Source organism: Populus euphratica, unplaced genomic scaffold, assembly GCF_000495115.2.
Source record: "Populus euphratica unplaced genomic scaffold, PopEup_1.0 scaffold272.1, whole genome shotgun sequence".
In the NCBI taxonomy this organism is placed as follows: Eukaryota; Viridiplantae; Streptophyta; class Magnoliopsida; order Malpighiales; family Salicaceae; genus Populus; species Populus euphratica.
In genome coordinates, this window is record NW_011500156.1 from 105,497 (window position 1) to 127,106 (window position 21,610).

At 31.5% G+C, this 21,610-nt stretch overlaps 2 protein-coding genes, 1 long non-coding RNA gene and 1 pseudogene across 7 annotated transcripts; 2 read left to right on the plus strand and 2 right to left on the minus strand.

Annotated features, from left to right (window-relative positions):
- The first annotated feature begins 1,186 nt into the window (after positions 1-1,186).
- LOC105111105 (laccase-17-like) lies at positions 1,187-2,122 on the plus strand (annotated as a pseudogene).
- Positions 2,123-3,103: 981 nt separating this feature from the next.
- On the minus strand, positions 3,104-6,736 carry LOC105111084 (3-deoxy-manno-octulosonate cytidylyltransferase, mitochondrial-like). Of its 3 annotated transcripts, none has more exons than XM_011006325.1 (9): positions 6,419-6,736; positions 5,674-5,719; positions 5,175-5,261; positions 4,967-5,091; positions 4,445-4,584; positions 4,297-4,348; positions 4,046-4,156; positions 3,355-3,447; positions 3,104-3,273 (listed from the first exon to the last, which is right to left on the minus strand). In XM_011006325.1, exons 1-8 carry the CDS (start codon positions 6,638-6,640, stop codon positions 3,355-3,357), a joined length of 876 nt encoding a protein of 291 aa, XP_011004627.1. In that variant the 5' UTR covers positions 6,641-6,736; the 3' UTR covers positions 3,104-3,273. The 3 variants fall into 3 exon arrangements, with proteins under 3 accessions (XP_011004627.1, XP_011004628.1, XP_011004626.1); XM_011006326.1 differs by having other exon boundaries at positions 3,104-3,251; positions 3,333-3,447; XM_011006324.1 differs by having other exon boundaries at positions 3,104-3,447.
- Positions 6,737-15,130: 8,394 nt separating this feature from the next.
- On the minus strand, positions 15,131-21,338 carry LOC105111087 (Nucleotidyltransferase family protein). 3 transcript variants are annotated; one of them, XM_011006327.1, is made up of 13 exons: positions 20,701-21,337; positions 20,076-20,188; positions 19,917-19,973; positions 19,726-19,821; positions 19,577-19,647; positions 18,778-18,820; positions 18,531-18,611; positions 18,359-18,418; positions 17,767-17,817; positions 17,479-17,576; positions 17,326-17,374; positions 16,828-16,872; positions 15,131-16,378 (listed from the first exon to the last, which is right to left on the minus strand). In XM_011006327.1, exons 1-13 carry the CDS (start codon positions 21,080-21,082, stop codon positions 15,893-15,895), a joined length of 1,632 nt encoding a protein of 543 aa, XP_011004629.1. In that variant the 5' UTR covers positions 21,083-21,337; the 3' UTR covers positions 15,131-15,892. The 3 variants fall into 3 exon arrangements, with proteins under 3 accessions (XP_011004629.1, XP_011004630.1, XP_011004632.1); XM_011006328.1 differs by lacking the exon at positions 17,767-17,817 and having other exon boundaries at positions 20,701-21,338; XM_011006330.1 differs by lacking the exons at positions 16,828-16,872; positions 17,326-17,374; positions 17,479-17,576; positions 17,767-17,817 and having other exon boundaries at positions 20,701-21,338.
- On the plus strand, positions 16,875-17,214 carry LOC105111086 (uncharacterized). Its single transcript, XR_839564.1, has 2 exons — positions 16,875-16,942; positions 16,989-17,214. It is a non-coding gene; the product is annotated as an uncharacterized LOC105111086 (long non-coding RNA).
- Positions 21,339-21,610: the final 272 nt, after the last annotated feature.

A 21,610-nucleotide genomic window follows, 5' to 3' on the forward strand; every position in this document is an offset into this window, starting at 1 on the left:
CTGGAAATTTCTAAAAATTAAAGGACAAAATCCTACCTTCTAATAACTAGGAACCTTCTTCAATTGAAAATATGCTTTCAACTCTTACAACCATCTAATACATCTTCTCTTTAAAAACTCCTCATCAAAACCTCATCAAAAATTAGAAATGCATCTATCATAAAATATCACTTTTCTTATTGACATGATGCCTATATATGTTTATAAGAATAAATGTGGGCTTTGGTCTTTCTTGAGGTAATTATCTAGGCACATCCCTCTCCTCGACAAATTCCCATGTTAGGCCTCCACTTGTCGAACCAATCAAATTTATGTGTTAGGACCTTCCATGTTGCCTCTCGAGCCCTCGTAACATCTTACATCTTAGATGGCCTCCACTTCTTCATTCCAAAGTAGAAATATGTCACCAACACCTTCATCCATCAAGCAAGTCAACCTCCTCTAATTCCAATGAATGCAACTTATAATGGAAGATTGGAAGTTAACTTATAATGGAAGATTGAAAGTTAGGGTTCCTTAAACACTATAATTACTGTTATATATTTCAGAGACTCGGAATTGAAAAGCTCTAAATAATATCTTTACAATCCAAAAATAAGCTACAACTCGTTTAATAAAGGCTTAGCTGGCCTAAGCTAATTAAATTCAAATCAAAATAAAATTATGAAATATAACTAGGAAAGGAATCCAAAAAATAACTACAAAGAGAAAAATATTAAAATAACATCATTTATGCCTAATTTGAGTATGAAAATCATCTCAACTAGTTATAGTTACAGAGAGCTAATTAAAATCAAATTTATACATAATATTGATAAAATTTTATCTCGATTCAATTCATTAAAAATTACATTTTTTTTATGTGTTAAAAAGATCGTTTGACTCGTTTGGACTTGGACTTTTGATGCGCGTCCCACGGCACTTAACCATTTGCTAAACCTTACAAGAATCATCTTTGTTAATTGAAATATGCTCCTTTTTTTTCCGGTGGAGGTAGTCCTATCTCAGCTAACACAAACAATAATGCAATACAAATCGCAAGAGAGTGGTTCAAAGCAGATCCAGAGGCAATCGTTAAACCAGGCAATGCAAACAGGTGGGGTGCCAAATCTGTTTGATATCAACGGATTTCCAGGGCCATTATATAATTGCTCTGCCAAATGCTTGTTGTGCAAGTATCTAAATTATGGCTATAAAACTATTAAGCGTTTACGTGGGAATGTTTCTCTCATCTACGTTATACAAATGGCACTTGACAGATGCTTTCAAGCTTAAGGTAAAGCCTGGGAAGACTTGCCTTCTTCGCCTGATCAGCGCTGCACTCGATGATGAGCTCTTGTTCAGCATAGCAACTCATACACTCACAGTGGTTGCAGATGATGCTGTTTATGTCAAACCATTTGATGCTCCTGTTATGACTGCTAGACCTTCTGCGACAGGACAAGGTATTTTTGACAATTCAACTGTTGCTGGCTTTTTAGAACATGAAGTGTCGTCCAAAATCCTCCAAACAAGCTACTCAGTTAACAAATAAAAATAAAAAATAAAAATCACTCTCTGCTATGTTTGATACCAACCTTGTTTTCAAAAATTTTGAATATTTTTTTATTTAAAATAAAATTATTTATATATTTTTAAATGATATCAAAAATAATTTTTAAAAAATAAAAAAAATTATTTTAATATATTTATAAATAAAAAAAACTTTAAAAATCATCATTATCACATTCTCGAAACATTTGCAACTTTACAAGCAAACTTCGTAGCTGAGCTGGTGCAGAATTCCCTGCCAACGTGCTTCAAAAGGCCCACGGGCAGTTTTTCTTCACAGGGCGCCTTTGTACAAACCCATATGTCCCAAAACTCAAACCTGTCAGGGACCGAATGGAACAATGTTTGAAGGTTTAGTGAACAATGTTTCATTTGCAATGCCAAATACAGCTCTGCTCCAACCCACCATTTCGGTAAATCAAAGGGTGTTTGCAGTCCTAATTTTCCAATCAGTTCACTAATTCCTTTTAATTGAACTGGAAACCCACCAAACGACACTATGGTGGGCAATGGAACCAGCTTCTTTAACACCAAACTTGGAGCTCATTATGCAGGACAATCAAATGATTGAAGATGGCTTGGATTGTCTTGGATGGAAAGCTTCCCAATCAGAAACTGCTTCCTCCACCAGCTGATCTTCCCAGGTGCTAAGGTTAAAGCTACTCCACTTCTCAGTAGCAGGCAGGCCAGAAACTGGCCTGATGATTTTATTTATTTCTTTTTCCTTTGGGCAAGCTGATCTTGTGAAATTATGTAGATTACCCTTGTCAGGGTTGAGGAAAAGAAAACAATGTACGAAGTTTACTCAAATATTTTGTTGCTGAATGCATGAATTGACATTGACACGAGTTTAGTTGATTTTCTGTGCCCTTTTTCTCTTCTTTACCTTAGCTAGTGCTCTTACCTCGTCAAACTTTCTAATTGGAAACCATTGAGATGACAAACGAAGTCCACAAAGTACCAGGTCTGGACCGTATGGCATTAAGATCTAGCCAGCTCGGTGCCCATCTAACCTACTAAATCTTGATTATGGGAGACTAACATCAGACATGGTTAATATTTAACCACCATCAACTTCGATACAGTTTATTTGGGGTTTTTTTTTATTTTATTTTGTTTAATGAACATGAGCATCGAAGATTTGTAGAAAAGCAGTGTTAAAGAAGGCATCCCTAGCCCTATTTCTATTGAAGACAACGTTTTGGTCCAAAACCAGTAACTTTTACAGAGAATGGTTTAAATCACACAAAGCATGAGTTGAAAACCCACCATTCATCTCTATTGCAACCTAGTAATCTCAAACTGGTGTGTACTTTACTACAACACAAGATGTTGAGAAGGATCATTGAGCCATTAACTCTTTATTTATAAGGTTCAGCAAAACAGTGTGAATAAATTGAGAGGGTTTATATTTAGAAAAAAAGAACGAACTACAGTTAACAAAAACAAAGACTTCAGCTATCCCCAGTTCTTCTGTCATAGCTACAGGCACTCATCGCCGCATAATAGTTCACTGAACTTGGTAACCCAAATAAAATATCAATAGAGTAAATGAACCTATAAAGAATAGCATTGCACTGTATAACTATAATATTAAAAACTGGCTTGTGCAACCAATAATCAGCATCCTACTTGACATCCCTATCCACTGGACCAGTATATTAAACACGCATACAACTCAATCCATCTTAAAAACTAACCTTCGGCATAGTTAGTATTGAACTGTTTACTGGAACTGTATATCAAACACGCACACAACTCTATCCATCTTAAAAACTAGCCTTGGGCATAGTTAGTACTGAACTAAGAAAAGCTTTGCTCACGCATCAAAGTTTCTATCTTTTCAACATCTTCTGGAATGTCAACACCATGTGCCTCGTGGTCAACTTTTATCACCTGCAAAATTTGTGTACATTTCTAAATTTTGATATTTTAGCAAGCACAGTCTAATTCATTCGTATGGAAAAGGAAAACAAAAACATAATTTTTAGATAATAACAATTGAAAATACATGCAGAATTCTTAGGAAGTGAACAATATACAGTGGTCCTGAAAAAAAAAACAAAAAAACAGAGAGAGAGAGAGAGAGAGAAGAGAAGAAGGCATCTACCATGAGATAATGGATAAGTAGAATAGCGAAAAGATTAGAGAAAATTAATTGACAGTTTTATTTCAAATTTCTCTTCCTATTTTCCTTTGAAAATAATGCTCAATAGGATTTAAAAATCAAATTGGCTTCAATTTTCTATCCAAACAAAGTTTTTACAGGAGAAGAATACAAAAAATGGGAAAGATTCTTCCATTTCAAAGGGTAACACCCAAAAGAAATATTTTGCTTTCATTACCGAAACAGTCTAGTCTAGGGCCTAGACCATATTGTAAGAGAAACAAATAACAACTTTGAGAAAGCCTTGCAATGTTAAAACTATTATGCAAGAAGTTTCAAATAAAACAAGCCAGGGGGCAGAGTAACAGTAGAAGTTCTTTATAATACCTTCATTTTGTAACCATTTTCAAGGACCTTAAGCTGTTCCAAATCCTCTTCTAGTTGCAGTGGAGTAGGTCGAAGCTCAGGATATATATTCAGAAACTTTGTATCATAACTCTGATCAAACATCAGATAATATGCAGTGTTATTAAAGTGCAGGATGGAAAACAACATGGCTGAAAAACAGAGCCCGCGCAGACAACCCAGCAATCACTCAAACATGATGAGAACTTCCAAAAAAGATGCCATATTCATACCTGAATTCCTAGATGAAGCATATAAGGAAATTGTGGATTGAACTTTCCCGTTCTGTATCAAGTGAGTGAATATATTCATTAACAGTTAGACATGAAGAGTTGTGCAGAAAATTAAGACAGACAGCCAACTAATACTCGATAAACTCACTTGTTGTAAGGAATTAATCCCCTTGAAAAATAGATAGCATAGCCATGATTATCCACCACACATTTCACTCGATTGGGATCGAATGCATCTTCAGGCTTCAAAGCAGTTACAGCAGTGCTAAACACTGCGTCTGGGGCTGCCTGCATCCATATGAATAATGATAAACTTCAACTAAAGGCATTAAATAATGACAAGTACTGCAATATGATCAAACCAATGCAGTATACCTTCTGAAACGATTTTAAAGCTGCAGGCATCCATATGAATAATGATAAACTTCAACTAAAGGTATTAAATAATGACAAGTACAGCAATATGATCAAACCAATGCAGTATAACTTCTGAAACGATTTTAAAGCTGCACAGCTCATTCATTTTCTTCACTTCACAGGATTTTTCAAGTTGCTTAAAACAAACCTTGTGAAAATATAAAAATTTATAAAGATAAAAAATGAAACTTTTGTTCAGCAGCTGTCATGGTCATGATTCAAGAGATGTTCATTAGAAGATAACTAAATTCACCTGCAGTGCTTTAACAATTCCGTCTATGATCTCAGGTTCAATGAGAGGCTCGTCACCCTGAATATTGACAACAACATCATATTTCTTATCTAGCTTTTGAAGTGCTTCGTTGCATCGTTCAGTACCTGCACAACAACGAAAGATTGTTACCCAACCTTTGGGGAAAAAAAAATTATGATTTACATTGAACAATAACTGAGATACCTACCATTTCGACAGGACTCTGAAGTCATTATCACATCAGCACCAAATCCTCGACAACATTCTGCAATTTTTTCATCATCTGTAGCCACAACTGCATTGGCAAAGTTTATGAAAGAGATTGTTAAGAACGTCAACAAAACACATTAGACCATTCAGGTCACAGAAAAGAAGATACACCAATACAATTATTGTAGCAAGTAGTTTTTTTCCCTTCTATGGGTCACAATTTAAAAAAAAAAAATGAAAGACTACTAACACCGAGCAGTTATCAAACAAGTCTAGCACATAATAGATCACTTTTGATGGTGACCACAACATCAAAGCCAGACTTTAGGCATCTAAATGCATTAAAAGTGTAACCAGATCAAACGAACATAAAGATTCTTAGTTTTGATCCATAAATTAATCCAGGAACACCTCTATAGAGATATTCTCAATGACAATATTACTCGAAGCAGAACAGCTCCCGTCAAATTAAGGTGGAGCTCGGGCTAGTTACTTACCTATATGATCCAGTGTACTTGCTAGTTTGGCCCTTTCCCAAGTTCTCTGTAGATGATCAACTAAAAGTGTGAGTATAAAGGAACTCTCTTTCGAGGTACTCTATAATTTTTATTTAATTATAAATTAAAAGAACCATTTCTTTCCCCATATCAAACAGTACACTATAATTCAAAAAAATTAGTACAAGATAAACATGCCACCAGATATCAAGTAAATAATCTCACTTCAAAAGATTTAGTACAAGATAAACACGTTAATTCTAAAGATGAGAAATTGAGTACAGAAGATCAATCAATGAAAACATCTTTGTTTGCTAATCTTTACTCCTTGTTTCAATACTGGATCACTTAACATATAGTGCCCCAACAACTATGTTGTTGTATCTAACCACATCACACATTAGACCATGCGAGGGATAACACTAATTCAAAATAATTTCACACAAGCTCGATTCCGCACAAAACAGCCCTTGAAAAAGTTTTTGGTTGTAAAAAAAAATCTTAAGAAAAGGTACAAGAAAGTTGACCAAAAAAAAAGGGTTAGATGGGCACTTTAGTAAGGTTTTGCTATAAAACAAATTACCAATCACTGAAGGAATCAAAATATATAAAACCCATATCAGATCTCATATCAAATCACTGAATAACACCTCAAAAAAATAACATGCAAAACTAAAAATCAAGAAATGGAAAAACTTTAAAAGAAGTAATGAATGAAATAAAAGAAAGGTAGGCAAAAGGGCACCTGGATCATGGGTTTGCCAAGGATATTAACAAGTGGTTTGCCTTCAAACCGAGAAGAAGCATAACGGGCGGGTATGATACCAACAACTCGGCTCCTAAACTTTCTGTATCGACCCAGATATGCACCAGCTCCAATGGCCGCAGCAATTGCAGCCCCGGCTACAATGGTGTGCACGATCCAAAATTTGCTCGATGAAGACTCAGAAGAAGAACACATCGACATTTTTGTCTGTGGTTGTCGTGAATAATCTTCTGGCACTTGTAGATCTCATATCAAATCACTATATCCTTGGCCAGGTCGGATCAATTTTTCTTTCTAAAATAAATAAATAAATAAAAATGTTGCTAACGTGCCTTTTATATAAAAACTAATAATTATAAATTTAAAATTTAATAAAAAATTAACAACATATTTTTTAAAAGATTAAGATAATAATATTATTTTTTATAACAATCATAAAATAATAATATATTAAATCAATTGTGGTTAATATAATTTAATTTATAAAATTTATAATTCAAGTATTAGATTATGATAATTTTATAATAAGTAAATCAACGTCAATTATAAAATTTAATTTTTAATCAATTCAAAATCAAAGAAAAAATTATAAAAAATATTTAATTTTAAAAAAATATAAAAGTGCAAATTCAAATCAACATTGATAAACATGTCAAAATCATAACTCAAATCACAAGAACTAAATAACCTAGTAAAAATCAAACTAAAAAATTTTTGAAGTTTATTTTCTAACCAATTAATTATTAAAGAACAAATTTTTTAAAAAAAAAAATCTAGTTTAAAAGAAACGATAAAAAAATATCAAGTCAACCTAGGTTAACCTACTAAACTCGTGATCGGGTCATGAAATTAGGATAAACTTATAAAAAAGAAATCAAGAAGACAATTATGAAGCTCAAATCTCAATTAATCAAATGTTAAAGAAAAAAACTCGATAAAAAAAAAGATAAAAAAAAAAAACTTTAATCAACTTGGATTAACCTTTTTTAAAGACTTTAATCAACTTGGATTAACCTTTTTTAACTTAGAATCGAAATCATGAAACCAAAATATAAAAAGTTCAATTCTCAACTAATCAAATATTAAAGAATAAAATTAAAAAAAATCATTTAAAAAAAATTCAAAACAAAACAAATATCAATTAAAATAATGATGATTAAATTTGACAAAAAAAAACAATTGATAACCATTTTGTTTTATATTTTAGAGAAAGTCAGACACAAAATCAATTAGAGAATAAAGAAGAAAGAGCAAGAGAGATAGAAAAAGATTATGAGTTGTCAAAACTACATCAAAGCTCTTCTATAGAGAGCAAGAGAGACTCAAAACTATACCGGAGCTCTTCTAGAGAGAGCGAGAGAGATAGAAAAAGATTATAAGTCATCAACTATATTGGAACTCTTCCGCTAACATGTGTCACCTTATAAGACAGACATTACTAAGATGATTTTAATGGCATTGACGATGAACCCTTTTAAAGTTTGAAGGAAGACATACACGCCACCATAATGTGGTGGCTTCCCCTTACACGTTGGCTCATGTGTTACATGCACCAACTAAATTTTTTATTTGGTCCTTGATTAGTCTTAAAAGGGGGCTAAAAATTTATGTAAGTTTTAATTTTGTCCTTAAAGTTTACATTGTTTTGAATTAACAAGAATTTAATTTGAATTTGAATTTACCAAGTATTAAATTTATTTCTTAACACCATAAGGACTCAATATCAAGCAAACCGAAACAAATCACTACGGTTAACTTGAAAACATCTTAACATAAAAAGATTAAATTAAAAACAAAAAATTCAAATAATTAAAAAACAAAAATGACAAAAAAAAATATAATGAACTATTATAATCCACCATACGAGTGGATTTACAGTAAAACCTCAAGATATATTTAGTTTAGTTGCTAAAATGGAGTTACAAAGTGTGAAGGGGGTTAACTAGTAAAATACCAATTTTATTTTTTATAAAAAAATAAATTAGATGATTAATTAGTTTTTTAGAATTAACTTCATTTTACCCACTAGAAGTATAATTTCTATCAATTTCTTCTCAAATGCTTGTTCTTTATTAATTACACTCTTTAACATTTAATCCATTCATCAATAAGGTTTTTTTTAGCAAAATTAAATGAAAAAATCATTAAATTTGATAAATTTGAATTTTGCCTTAAAAAGTTTATTGATTAACTCTTTAGAAAATGTTTCATGTAGGAAATTTAAAAGACTTATATTAGTTTGATTCTCAAAGCAGATTGAATTTAAATTAACATAAAAAAATAATAAATTTGAAATTCAATAAAAATATAAAACTAGAAAAAGTAAATTCACTAGGAAATAATTATCAATTAACTCCCTAAAATAATTTATCACAATATTTATTTTAAGGATTTACATATAAAATTTGAGTTAGAAAGTAATTTTATTTGTGTGTGTGTGTTGATCAATAAAAAGAAAATTACAAAAAATTCAATTAGGATTTTGAAGAAGTCCGAGGAATGTAAGCAACCAATATATACAATAAAGCATTGTTTGAATTTTTCTTAAGCTTTTTGAGATTAAAGTTGATTTTTGTATATTAATAAACACAAAACATTAAAATTAGAACTAATATAGATTTTCTTAATCATGATACACATTTAAGAATCAATAATTCATTAATAAACTCTCATAACATCTATTAAAAAAATAATTAATCAGAGAAAAATTTTAGACTCAATAGAATAAAGCATTTAGAATCCATGCATAAGTACTTGCCGTAGAATATATCTATTGTCAATATGATTTTTCATTGCAAAATATGTAATGTTAATATGTGTACTTAATAAAATAAATCAATAATTATATATGTTAATAAATAATAACAAATTTATTGATTTAAATGAGTTAGGAAACTGAGAGATAAATATGTATATTAAAATATATAAATGTTGCATATAGCTTTTAAATTTTTTTAATCTAATTATAGAACAATAGTTTATTTTTAATGTAATTCATTTTAAATAATAACAAAAGATATATTTTTCAAGTCTAAAATCAATTATCTTAGTAAAATCTCTTTTTTACCTTAATGAATGCAAGGATTTAAACTGAAATCATTTGATTGTTTATGTTAAAAAATAATTTACGGTTGTGAAAGCAAGTTAAAAAAATCAAAATATTATATTCATTAAAAAGTTAAAAAAAATTATAAATATTTAAAATCATGTTCAATATCTATTTAAAAATAAAAAAATAATTTAATTTTCATAAATAATTTTTATTATTATTATTAGATACATAATAATTGAAAAATAATTTTTTAAAACTCAAATAAAAATTCATAATATTATTTAAGAACTAAGTCAAAACTAAAAAGTAAATAAATCATCATGATAATTTTAGTTTTTTACGTTAAATGAAAAAAGAAAAGAAAAGAAATGACATAAAAGAGACAAGCATAGTGTTTGGCCTTCTAGTAGTTATGCGTGCAAGCCTAAAGGCTAAGCCCACATGTTTGGAGGCCAGGTCTATGAATCTGGTCTTTTTTTTTTCTTTGTTAAAGTGATAGACAACATGTTATTCGTCTTTTATTTTTAAAAATAAAATACAACAAACAACACATCGTTTATTAGTGTGATGTTGAGGTGAACGACATATCATTCACTTATCTAGTTTCCAGTAGCCCGACTACCTAGAAATCCGGTTTTTGTTATTTGGACCTAATAAGCTATTTTCAACCAGTTTTTGATCTGGAAATCCATGAAAAACAACATACATGTGAAACCCCAAGAACAAATCATACAATAAAAATTTGATAGAATATAGAAATAATACAATTACAAAAAAAAAATTATTAATTTTGAAAGACATAAAAAGGATGGTCCAAATTATAAAAAATGATAGAATTAGGGCCAAAGTATAATTAAAAAGAAATGAGGATTATAAATACCATATTTCTTCCTCCTTTAAAATAGGCAACAACATTAAAATAACGGGGGAGAATTCTAGATTTTCTATCAAAATTGAGAGAAGAAGAGACCAAAAACATAACAAAATTTTACAACCATGGATAAGTTGGTAGCTGAAAATACCATTTGAAAAGAGAATGGGTAAGAAAGAACTGTAAAAATTGAAAAGAAAAGAGAGTGGGGACCAATTTTATACAAGAAAAAAAAGGCTGAGATTTTTCAATCAATTGAGGAGGGGAATTCAGATTATCATCAAGTAAGGAATCCTAAACCCAATCTTACAAATTAAGCTTACATTCAGTTTGAAAATTGTGCTAATCTCTTAAATTAAAAATTAGGCTTCTTAAACACAATTTGAGGAAAATGAAAAATTATTTAGAATTGGATCAATTAAAATGTTATAAGTTACCTTGGATGTGAAATGATGCAAGAACAACAGAAAAATTGATGGGTCAATGATACAAGGTGGCCGACCATTAGCTAAATAAATAAGAAGGGTAAAACTTATGACTTTCTTTGTCAAATTGCTTGAGATGTGTTGTTATGAGGTGGAAAATAAGTAGGAAAAAGAAATTATCACATGGAGAGGAGAAGGAGCACTGAGTTTACTTTGGGCCAAGTTTGGCCAAGACAAATTTACGAAAGGAATGAGGAGTTTTGAAATTTCATATAATAATAATGAATGAGTTAGGTGTAATGAAAAGTTTACTAATAAAGAGACCAAGTAATTTTATGATATGAGAACTTGTAAATCGGTTTTGTAAGTTAGGTAGGGTTAAAAAGAGTTCTTAAACTATATGTATGGTCTAAGGCGTGTTTGAGAGACAATTATGAGATGAAGAAAATAATGAAAATATAATAATGTGTATATTCTTGAGGTGATCCTAGATCACCTTTAAAAATTTGTTAAATTAATATAAACAGCCTTAAGAGATCATAATGAAAAAGTTTGTCATGTATATGTCAGGGGTAGGGCTGTATCGAAGGAGGAAAGGGGTATTGGAGATACATTTCACCTATTTATGAAAACTAGACAGATTCATTGTCTTAATTCCTAAGAGGATCTGGGCCTAGAGACAATAGAATTCTAGAAAAGCTTATTCATAAAAGTTGTAGTCTAAGATGTTAGCTTTTCAATGGGTCTAACCTCATTTAATTTGTAGATCTAAAGCCTTGGGTATAGGTAAAAATATGAGAAGAGGTCGAGCTGTCACCTCTACTAACAAATTCAACAAAATTGACAAAATAGGAAAATTTACCTATATCAATGGCAGAAATGGTTTCCTTCCTTTTAAAAATTTATAGAGTCATGCCTTGATGTTCATAAAGAAATAAACCATACTCGAAATGGAATTTTGTGATTGTTTGTTAGGATTTGATAATGAACTATAATCTTAAGAGGTGTATTGAGAAGGTAAATGTAAGAGAAACAATTATAAAATAAAAGTAAACATTGTCGTTATTCTTATTCTTATTTTACAAAATGTGATTTGAATATAGAATAATGGGTTATACTTGTGGATTTAAGAGGAACTACAAAAGGAGTACAACAATAATAAAGGAGCACAAATCGAGCTTTCGTTGCAAGTAAGTATTCTATACCTATATCATCCCTAAATAATATTGATTTTAGTAGTTTGTTTTAAATTGTGAATCTTATGCCTATAGAAGAGACCACTAAGAGAAAAGATAAAATGGAATGAATGAGAAATGAAAAATTAAATTTAAGTTAAGCATCTGAACGGGGATGATGAATGGTGGTAATGAATTACAGAGGATGAGGAATGCTAAACTTGATTAACTATTCAGGTTGAGAATAGTTAATAATATCGATGGATGACATTGATATCAACAAATTCATAAAATTTAATTAGCTTGTCTAAGGTGAAAGCTAATGATATCAAGGATTGTTAACATTGATATTTTCAAGGATACTCTAAGGTGATATGGAACACTGATTGACCATTTCAATTTAGAAATAGTCAATGACATCAACAAGTTACGTTGATGCTGGCATTCCCAAGGATTTGATGAATTGACCCTGAAATGGATGACTAAAGGAACAGAGTCATTAGTGTCAACAATGACCTTCCCAGTATTGTGAAGAAGCAGTACTGTTGTTATCTTTGATGAAAAAGAAAAAAGGAGATATATTTATGAATATTTATAAAATAAAAATATTGAACGGTTCTGAGAATGATAAATAAAGATGTTTTGATGTAAAGTTAAATAAGAATTTTCTAATAAGTATGATGGTATACTAATGAATATATTTGTTTAATTATATGTGCTAGTGTTGTATGATTTTTCCTTCTATGCTATATTTATTCTTGTTATATTATTTTAAAAACTATGAAATTATAGGTCCTTCCCACCCGCATCAAGACTAGTATTTAAGTCCTTTAGTTCTCTTCTGTATGGATCGTGAATCTAAGAAAACATCTATGTATTTTTTTTTTTTGTAACTATGTAACTGAAATTGTAATAGCATTCTCTTTATATTAAATGTCTTAATACAAGATTGTATTATTTTGTATTTGAAATCCTATCGTTTGCATGCCCTCTTCACTTATTAAATGATGCATATTTAAATGTGAAAGAAAATGAGTAGATAAGGTGTTATATGTATATTCATGAATGAATTGTTGAATTGAACCTCAATACAATTGTGATGCGATTGAGAAATAAATATAAAATGAGTGCAGGATGATTTGTCGATAACTTGAGATCTCTCGGTATAGAGGAGACTCTACCAAAATTTCATTAGAAATTTTAAAGATTCTTATATGCTTAATAAAAAATAAAATAAAATTATTCCATGTTTTTTCTCCTTTATATGAATGATAGAATGATTTTGATAATGGGGATGCTAATGATACAATGATTTTGCTAATGGAGATGTTATAATACAAAACTCAATAAACTCACTTATGCTTTTAAAGTTGTCAAAAATCGATTAAAACATAAAAAATCAACGAAAGATCTCAAATTTTTCTAAGCTCTAATCTACTTTTTTTGAGCAATTTGAAGGCTAATAACCACCACCATTTAATTCCCCAATTTTATGGCTTCCTCAAATGACACATTTAAGTACCAAACTTGATCACTTTTATAGTTTACATCATGACAACCAATCGCTTTCTCTTTTTAGTATCATTTTTCATTGAGTCTTAAAAAAAAAAAACTTGTGGGTCGAAATAAACATTGACATAAATTTCAAATTAGACTTATTGTTCTCCATGTTTTAAAGTTTAGTCCCTTTTTTTTTTTTAGTACTACAATAATTGCAACACTAATTCCATCTAATTAGGCAATTGAAGAACACAATTAAAAGGGGAAAAAAAATGTTTCACTTTCAAATGAGCAATGACCATTAAAGACCCCATTTTTTTTAGAAGTATATTTTTTGACATAAAAAACCATAACCGTAAATTAATGCATGCATTTAATTAAATAAATCTAGAATCATTTGTGCCAATAAACATATAGAAAATCAACAATAATTAAAACCCAAACTAAAAAAATCAAGAGATTGTTATAAATCAAGAAATTTAATCTTATGACATAGGATAGGTTCTCCATTTTGTTTGAAAAATTTATTTCTTGAAACTAATATTTAATTAATAAAACAGTAATAATAATAAAAAAAAACTTAAGAAAGAGATTGAATAAAATTAAAGAAAAAAAATTAAGTTGAGCTACACATAAATAACAATGCCTCCTAATATCATAAAAAACTTTAAAATCTTATTTGTAAATTAAGTATAAACTAAATGGTATTAAATTAAACTGAATTACATTAAAAAAATGTGTTATGGAGTTAAAATTGAAAAAAAAAAGGCACTACAAAAATTCAATAAAAAATAAACATTAAAGTATAAAATTAGTAAAAAAAAAAAAAAACCAATTAAAAAACCAAAAAATCAACCTAGACACTCTGGCCTAGCCTACTAGCCAAACACGTATAGACTTAAACTTAATTTTTTTTTTTAGTTAAAGGGCAATATGACAATAAAAAATACAAATGACATGTAACTTGCTCCTTTTAATAATTTCAGCTACAACAATGGATGATAAATCAAATGCGGTGAATTTTGTAACTATAAATTTATTTTTTAACTCATTTTGTTATCTAAAATATCTTTATTAACCATTAAAAAAATTAATTAAAAAATCTAAAATAAACTTAAAATAAAAAAAAAATTGTGAACTCAGATTTACCATCTCAAATGATAAAAAAACCAAAACCAAAAAAATTCTTTAGCTTAAATTTACCACCTCAAGTGATGAAAAAACCAAAACCAAAAACAAAAACACATTTAGATAAAATTCCTTTTATCGAATAAAATAGCGTTGGATTGAGAGTCAGTTGACCATCAGGCACAAAAAGGACTTGATCAAGGAGAGAAAAACCATTAATAACTAAAATGAAAAAATAAAAAATCTCTTATATAATGGTGAACAATGGCGTGGCATGGAGCATAGTGATATGTCGACGCTATTTAGTGTTTCCTACAACTATCATGGCTTAAAGGATGATATCAAGTTATTACGTCCAATTCATGCTTGGTGTTTTTTAAAATCATTTTTTATTTAAAAATATATCAAAATAATTTTTTCAATTTTTTTTTTATTTTTGACATAACATAACAAAATTATCCAAAAAACACTAATTTTTTTTTTTAAAATCAAACACTTTTAAAATGCTCAGAAACATAATAGTAAACACGAACAAAGACAGCCTCTCAATCTTCTCTTCTATTAATGATGTGGAAATAGTAGTGTACGAAAAGGGTTTATAGGCAAAGAAATGATACCTTCGCATTTCATACCCGATAGTGACCAGCCAACCTGGTATCGCTGCTGCAGAGTTAGGATTTGAACCCGGGAATCATGGGTCACTATGCCGGAATGTAGCAGAAAACAATGCTGGAGCTCATAAATCAATCAATTAATAGGGATACAATTAACCACAACCTGGTTAAATAAAATAAAAAAAATACAAGCAGCCCTATTGTCATTTATCAGACGGCATGAGCGCTCAGCATTCAAACTTAAAAGCCACAAGCAGCTCCTCACTTCATAGCAAACATGGAGGCTCCAAACGGTTTCAAAATTATTAGATCCATCTGGCCTGTTCTCAAGTCCTGAGACTTTGATGTTGTACGACTCAGGAAATTGGTTTCAATTACACATCCACTATTCCTGTTCGTTGAACTTCGCTCTATACTTCTGTATTAGTATAGTACAAAAGTCAAATACTGGCCAATCACAGGACACAATGTTTCCGAGATGGGAGGAGCCGCAACCACCTTGAAGACAGTAATTTGCTTTAGATGCTACTTTCAATCAGACAGCATGCCATCCCAGGCAGTCTTGAGGCAGAATGTTAGATGATTGTTGTAGTTGCAGTAAACCATTCATAGGTGAGAATGAACTGCATCAGCCATGCCTGACTCATTCATCCAGCCAGCCAAAGATATGTTTATGTTTTTAACAAATCTATGAAGACCCAGCAGCATGACTGGTGAAACCCTTGGAGCTATCATTTTTTCTCCATCGCGGTTTCTTCTTTGTTGACTTCTCTTTCTTTGAGCCACTTTCATCATGTCTCACCTTCCCAATGTCACCATTTTCTTTCAACTTTTTCTTCCCAGACTTCTCTTTAGAAGAAGCTTTCCTCTTCTTTCCAGAGGAATGTGCACTACCATCTCCAGCATTCCCGCCTCCCCGTGGTAATGCTTCTTCTTCATCATCCAACTGCCAATTGCACAAAATTTCCTGTTGTCCATAATTTGACTGCAAGGGCTCCCCAGCTCCAGGCAGCAAGCTGCTAAAAGTTACCTCTCCATTTTTCCCTCCTTTGCGTTCCAGCAAAACTGGGTCAGGTCTAATTATGGTACCAAGAATGCTCCTGTTGGGTCCTAAGCTTAGGATGGTCTTCGGATTTGTCAAGGTTGTAAAGGCCATTGCAAAAGCAGATCTAATCTGCAATATGGATGGTAAAAGGGCTTTCAGTTAAATTTAGAGTAGCAAAAGAAATTCAAATCTTTTTATATTATCAATTTGATTCATTTGATGGAAGCAAAAGGATGGTATGAGTCACACAAGTTTCTCATCCCATCTAATGCAACAACCCGATTAGTTGAAACTTGTTAAGAGAGGTGAAGTGCTACGACCTATCCTGATGCTAACCCACCCAGCATAACTCAAAGCTAAAGCAATTCATCTATGGTACTTGGTAAATCAAACTGAGTATATAAAAAATAGATAAGTTAGAACTCAAAATGTTATGAAATATATTAAATACAAACAAGATTTTGGAATGCTGCTCCCACATTTAAACTAAAATGAACCTTCCTGTCAAAAACCTTTATTCGTAGTGCAGTGAAAGTGATGAAAAGCAAGCAAAAATAATATTATAACAGTGAACAAACCTGGAAATAATTGAATGAATTCTTGCCAATGTCATTCTCTGGTGCCTATTCATCATAAATAAACAGTTTTAGTTCATCAAACAGAAACAGAATAATGACCGCTTTTGTCGAAAAGGTCTCCAATTTTTATTTTAATTGTACAGTCTGATCCCTTCGAAAAGGTCTCCAATTTTTATTTTTATTTTAATTGTACAGTCTGATCCCAATCTCAATATTCTGGAAAAGGGTTCAGAAATGCATGCCCATAAACCAGAATACAAAGGCAAAACCAAGTGTGAACTTGTAATTGCTAAGACAGGACCCAGTCTTTCCTGGGGAATGCTTGGGAATCCTATATTTAGCTCTAGAGATGCATCCAACACCCACAGAAAGCAGTAAAAGATGTAATTAAAAAATCATATCAATAACTTTTTGAGGCAACAAATCAATCCCACTCTTTGATTTGCTTAATAGTCAATTAATATATGGAAATGTCACATCTTAGTAAAGAAAGTCAACCTGTGGGTCTTCAATTGCAATGAGAAACGGCCGTCCATTGTTCATAAACCTAAAACAGAAAATGAGGTAAGATCAAATGTAATGTTTTTAATAACTGCAAGCTAAAAGAAAAAATAAAAATTTTCAATCCTAAAAGCCTTGCTTTTCCTTTACCCTTTGGTACGCTTTGAAAAGAATGTCCCAGTCCCTTTGCAAGATACACCAACATTTGTGGTGTTCAATTTGCGTCCATAAAAATCAAAAAAGTGTATCTGCTTTCCAAAAACAGACTAGTAAGAATATAGAAGTCTACAAACTGTTACCCCCCAAAATTAAAGGGTTCATATTCTCCAATTAAGTTTTACAAAAATAAAAATAAAACACAGAACATATCAAATGCATCATGAACACCATGCTATCTTGAAGTTACATTGTACTGAATAAGGGCTTGAAGACACGTACCAAGAGAAGCCCCAAATTACGTTCTAGAGAAGCCTGGCACTTCCTATGATTCTGTAGCATCAAATGTGTCATGAGGCAGTGGCAATATTGTTTGATGAGAAAAGGAAATGGTAACATGCCAAGGGAAACATTGAGATACTTTAAATTGTTTATAAGAAGCATGATTCTATCATATCAATAAACCATAGAAAAACTCATTTGCCCTCATACAAGTAGAATGCTCTCTAGAGGTCAAATGAAAGAAAGCTCTAAGAAAAAGGAAGAAAAGTCCTATCTTATCTGAAATAAACTACAGAAAGTGGTCTGTCAAGCATCCAAACCTCAGCTGAGATGAAACATGGTAGCATTTGAGGTATATTTTCTGTCTTATTAAAAATACAATATGTAATCTCTTCATTTTACATTCATAGCTTGACCAAATACAAGATCTTCCTAATCACCATCATTTCAATAACTTTGATAAACTCACCATTGCTGTGGCATCTTACAGCATATGAATAGTAGGGAATTAAAGGATTAACTAGCAACAACGTGCGCATGCATGCAAGCTAGAATGCAGATGAAGAATTCATTCAAAGGTTTAATTCATTACCTGCAACATTGCCATTAGCATGGCAAGCAGAGCATAAGAACTTATGCCGCCAGAGTATACCTGCATGTTTTAAAGAAAACTTGAATCAGGCAAACAAAAAAGAACAATGATTGAGAATAATGTGTTGAAATCTATGAGAATGCTATTAGATGGCTGGAATACAGATATATACCTCGTTGAGTTCTCTTTGTTGTAGGAATACTTTCAAAATCAAACATAATGGTCGTAGTTCAGGCCACTTGGATATTGCATTCTGAAAGAAACAACATTTAGCTTTGACTTCAAACTACTTTTACACACATAAGCAATTAAAAAAAGGGTGTGTGTGTACATGTTATGAGAAAGTGAGATGATTGTTATACTTCTTACTCACGTCATAAAGAACAAAATATCAGAAAGGAAGAACACAGACAACAAACCTTGATAAACTCAGCAGCTATGGGTCCACCATTCACATCAAAACTGAGATCCACAAAAATCATTGATCAGTTTCCAAAACAAGCAATGCAGAATGCAATCAGAAATTTAGTTGACAAAGAGATAAAACCTACAGATTGTATATACAGCTCCCGAACCATAATATAAATGAAACACAAAAAAAAATTTACAAAATTGATATGTCAAATAAAAAGTTCGGAGAAAAAAAGAACAGCATCTTTGCTTAATTAAGTGTTGTAGTATAAAATATTCCTTAAAAAATTTATTAGCTAAAGCATGTAGAATTTCTTTATGACAATCTCTATATGCACTTACCCAGGCTACAAATTAAGCATCTTATAACGATCAGGCTTCATAGAGCATCTCATAATTTCAGTTTCTCATTTAGCTTCCCCCCCATGTGTCATGTAAGTTTAAACCCAAAGCTACTGACTAAAATTCTATCTAGACCAAGTCTCTCAATTGTTGTTCAGTATTGGATTTCCTTTATTTATTTATTTATAAAATCACCCAATAATTGAACCAATAAGAAAGCAAATTTACCAAACCCACACTAAAAAAATAACTACATTGTAACTACTAGAACACAGTATAAGCAATCCCCCCTTTACATCTCATCTCCTTTTTTTCTTTGAAATGCATTTGGACAATTATTAAGAGGAATCAATTCAATAAGGCTTGAAATGGACTGCAAACCTTGAGAAAAAAAAATTAATCTCAAAACATTGCAAGGAGAAAATCAAACTAGGAAATGGAAATACAAATGATAAATAGACAGACCTTATATCAAAGGAAACACCACTTCTCTTTTCAACGAATTTAATAATGGGCACACGAGCCTTTGCAATCACCTAAGACAATAAAAGAGAGCACAATAGACCTTTGTTTTTTGGGCAGCAATAGTATTCCAACTGTTGACGGAGGCATACCTGTATCTTCTTTGCAATGCCCTTCTGAGACAAGGCTCTGGAAAGAGCGTTTAAACCAATCTGTGGGCTTTTTAGTCCTGAATCCAGAATCACAACCTACAATCAATAGCATTTAACAAAAGCTTTTGTTTCAGTTGATTAGTCAGCAGTATTCCACAGTAAATTCTTAACAAATGTCACATTATACTTACATCAATGTCACTGGTTGGAAGATAAAGTCCTGTCCTAAACGAACCAAAAACTTCCACCTACAAAGCAAACACAGCAACGCAATTTTACTAGCTTTTATGCTGCTTCTATAAAGAAATGGTGTGGGCGAGTGAGAAAGAGAGAGGGGAACAAAGAATTACCTTACAATTGGGCCATATATATTTAATAACATCAAAAACACATCGTACAGCTTCAGCACGTGAAGCTTGTTCCTCCTGAGTTGGTGACAGAAAATCACAGAAATCCACTATCTCTGCATCACCCAGCATCAGATATGAGCTCACTATAAATGCTCGTTGACCAGAATTTCTCGAAAAAAAACAAAAAAGAAGCTAAAACATATTCCAAACATCACATGAAAAGTTCACAAATTTAAACATTCCAAGTAAGCTAAACATAAAAATTTAGCATACCCACATTGTCACCCACATTGGACTTCCATAATGAAGGCCAATAAATTCTTTAAGAGATTATAGTTTTCGCTCTGTTAATTTTATTTTATTTTTTGCTCAAGAGGGAATCGAAATTAACCAATATTGTGGTACCATCCAGATTTTAAGATACTACTAGAGTCACATTAAATCAATGAATATGGAAAGTACTCATATTTCCTCCATAACCACAATATATCTAAAGAATTAATGAGCAAGAAATCAACTTTTCACACACAAAAACAAGAATTAGTAGGAAGAACCCACAAATTAATCAACAAAAAGAAAGAAAAAACTAAAAAGCACTCTTTTGTCCATTATCATCAAGGTATACCTTTATGTAACTGTAACATCGGACTCCGAAATTTACTATCCCCTCTAAACCACACGCTCTCCGTCATTGGTTTCGGCAAGTTCTCCGTCTCCACCTCCGCTTTCCACTTCCCCTTAGCCTCTCCATTAACAGGCGTCTTCAGCTCCAACTCCTCCTCATCACCGCCTCCGACATCAAGAGAGAAGAAATCAGGTGCATCAGATTCCGCAGCAGCAGCAGAATTGAAGGCGGAGAGAGAAATCTCATTACGGAATACAGAGTACGGTTGGAGAGGATCGGCCAGCGGCGATCGAATTGGAGTGGTAGTGGGCGAAGGAGAAAGTGGGGTTAGGGTTAGGGTTTCGTAAAGAGGAATTGCTTGGGCTTGAACTGGGGATTCCATAGCTGGGAATAACTTTATTGAAAAATAAAAATGGGGAAGAAGAGTTTTGGAGGTGGGTTTTGTTGTGGCAGTGAAAGGGAAAACAATGATAGGGTTTTTGTTTGTTGGGGTTTTGAATAGTTTTGTGGGGTTATATATGGAGAAGGTAGAAAGTAGAGATGGACACCAACATGGGTGCTGTTCTTGTTCTGGAACTAACTAGGGTTTTACCGTGCCTGAAGCAGTAGTAGTCATCTGAATTTTACTTCTTTCCTTTTTCTAGTGAATGAGCAATTTATGTTCGTAGTCATTGATGCAGTGTTTTATACTGTGATAGTGTTTTTTTTATTTAAAAATATATTAAAAAAATATTTTTGATATTAATATGCTAAAATGATATAAAAATTAAAAAAATAATTATTATTATTCTTTAAAGGATATGGTGCACTGCAAAAATAAACACTAACTACATAGTTTTGAGCACCCGTACCCGCCCTCTGTTAAAATGGACTGGTAAAAAAAAAAAGTGCAGTCGTATTTTTTAATTAA

Coding starts and splice junctions, on each gene's coding strand:
- LOC105111084 (XM_011006325.1), bottom strand. CDS start 6,640: ATGTCGATGTGTTCTTCTTCTGAGTCTTCATCGAGCAAATTTTGGATC. Junction 5,720..6,418: donor TTGGCAAACCCATGATCCAG/GTGCCCTTTTGC, acceptor GATCATCTACAG/AGAACTTGGGAAAGGGCCAA. Junction 5,262..5,673: donor AAGTACACTGGATCATATAG/GTAAGTAACTAG, acceptor TTGCCAATGCAG/TTGTGGCTACAGATGATGAA.
- LOC105111087 (XM_011006327.1), bottom strand. CDS start 21,082: ATGGAATCCCCAGTTCAAGCCCAAGCAATTCCTCTTTACGAAACCCTA. Junction 20,189..20,700: donor GATGTTACAGTTACATAAAG/GTATACCTTGAT, acceptor TGGGTGATGCAG/AGATAGTGGATTTCTGTGAT. Junction 17,375..17,478: donor TTTTCAAAGCGTACCAAAGG/GTAAAGGAAAAG, acceptor TTTCTGTTTTAG/GTTTATGAACAATGGACGGC.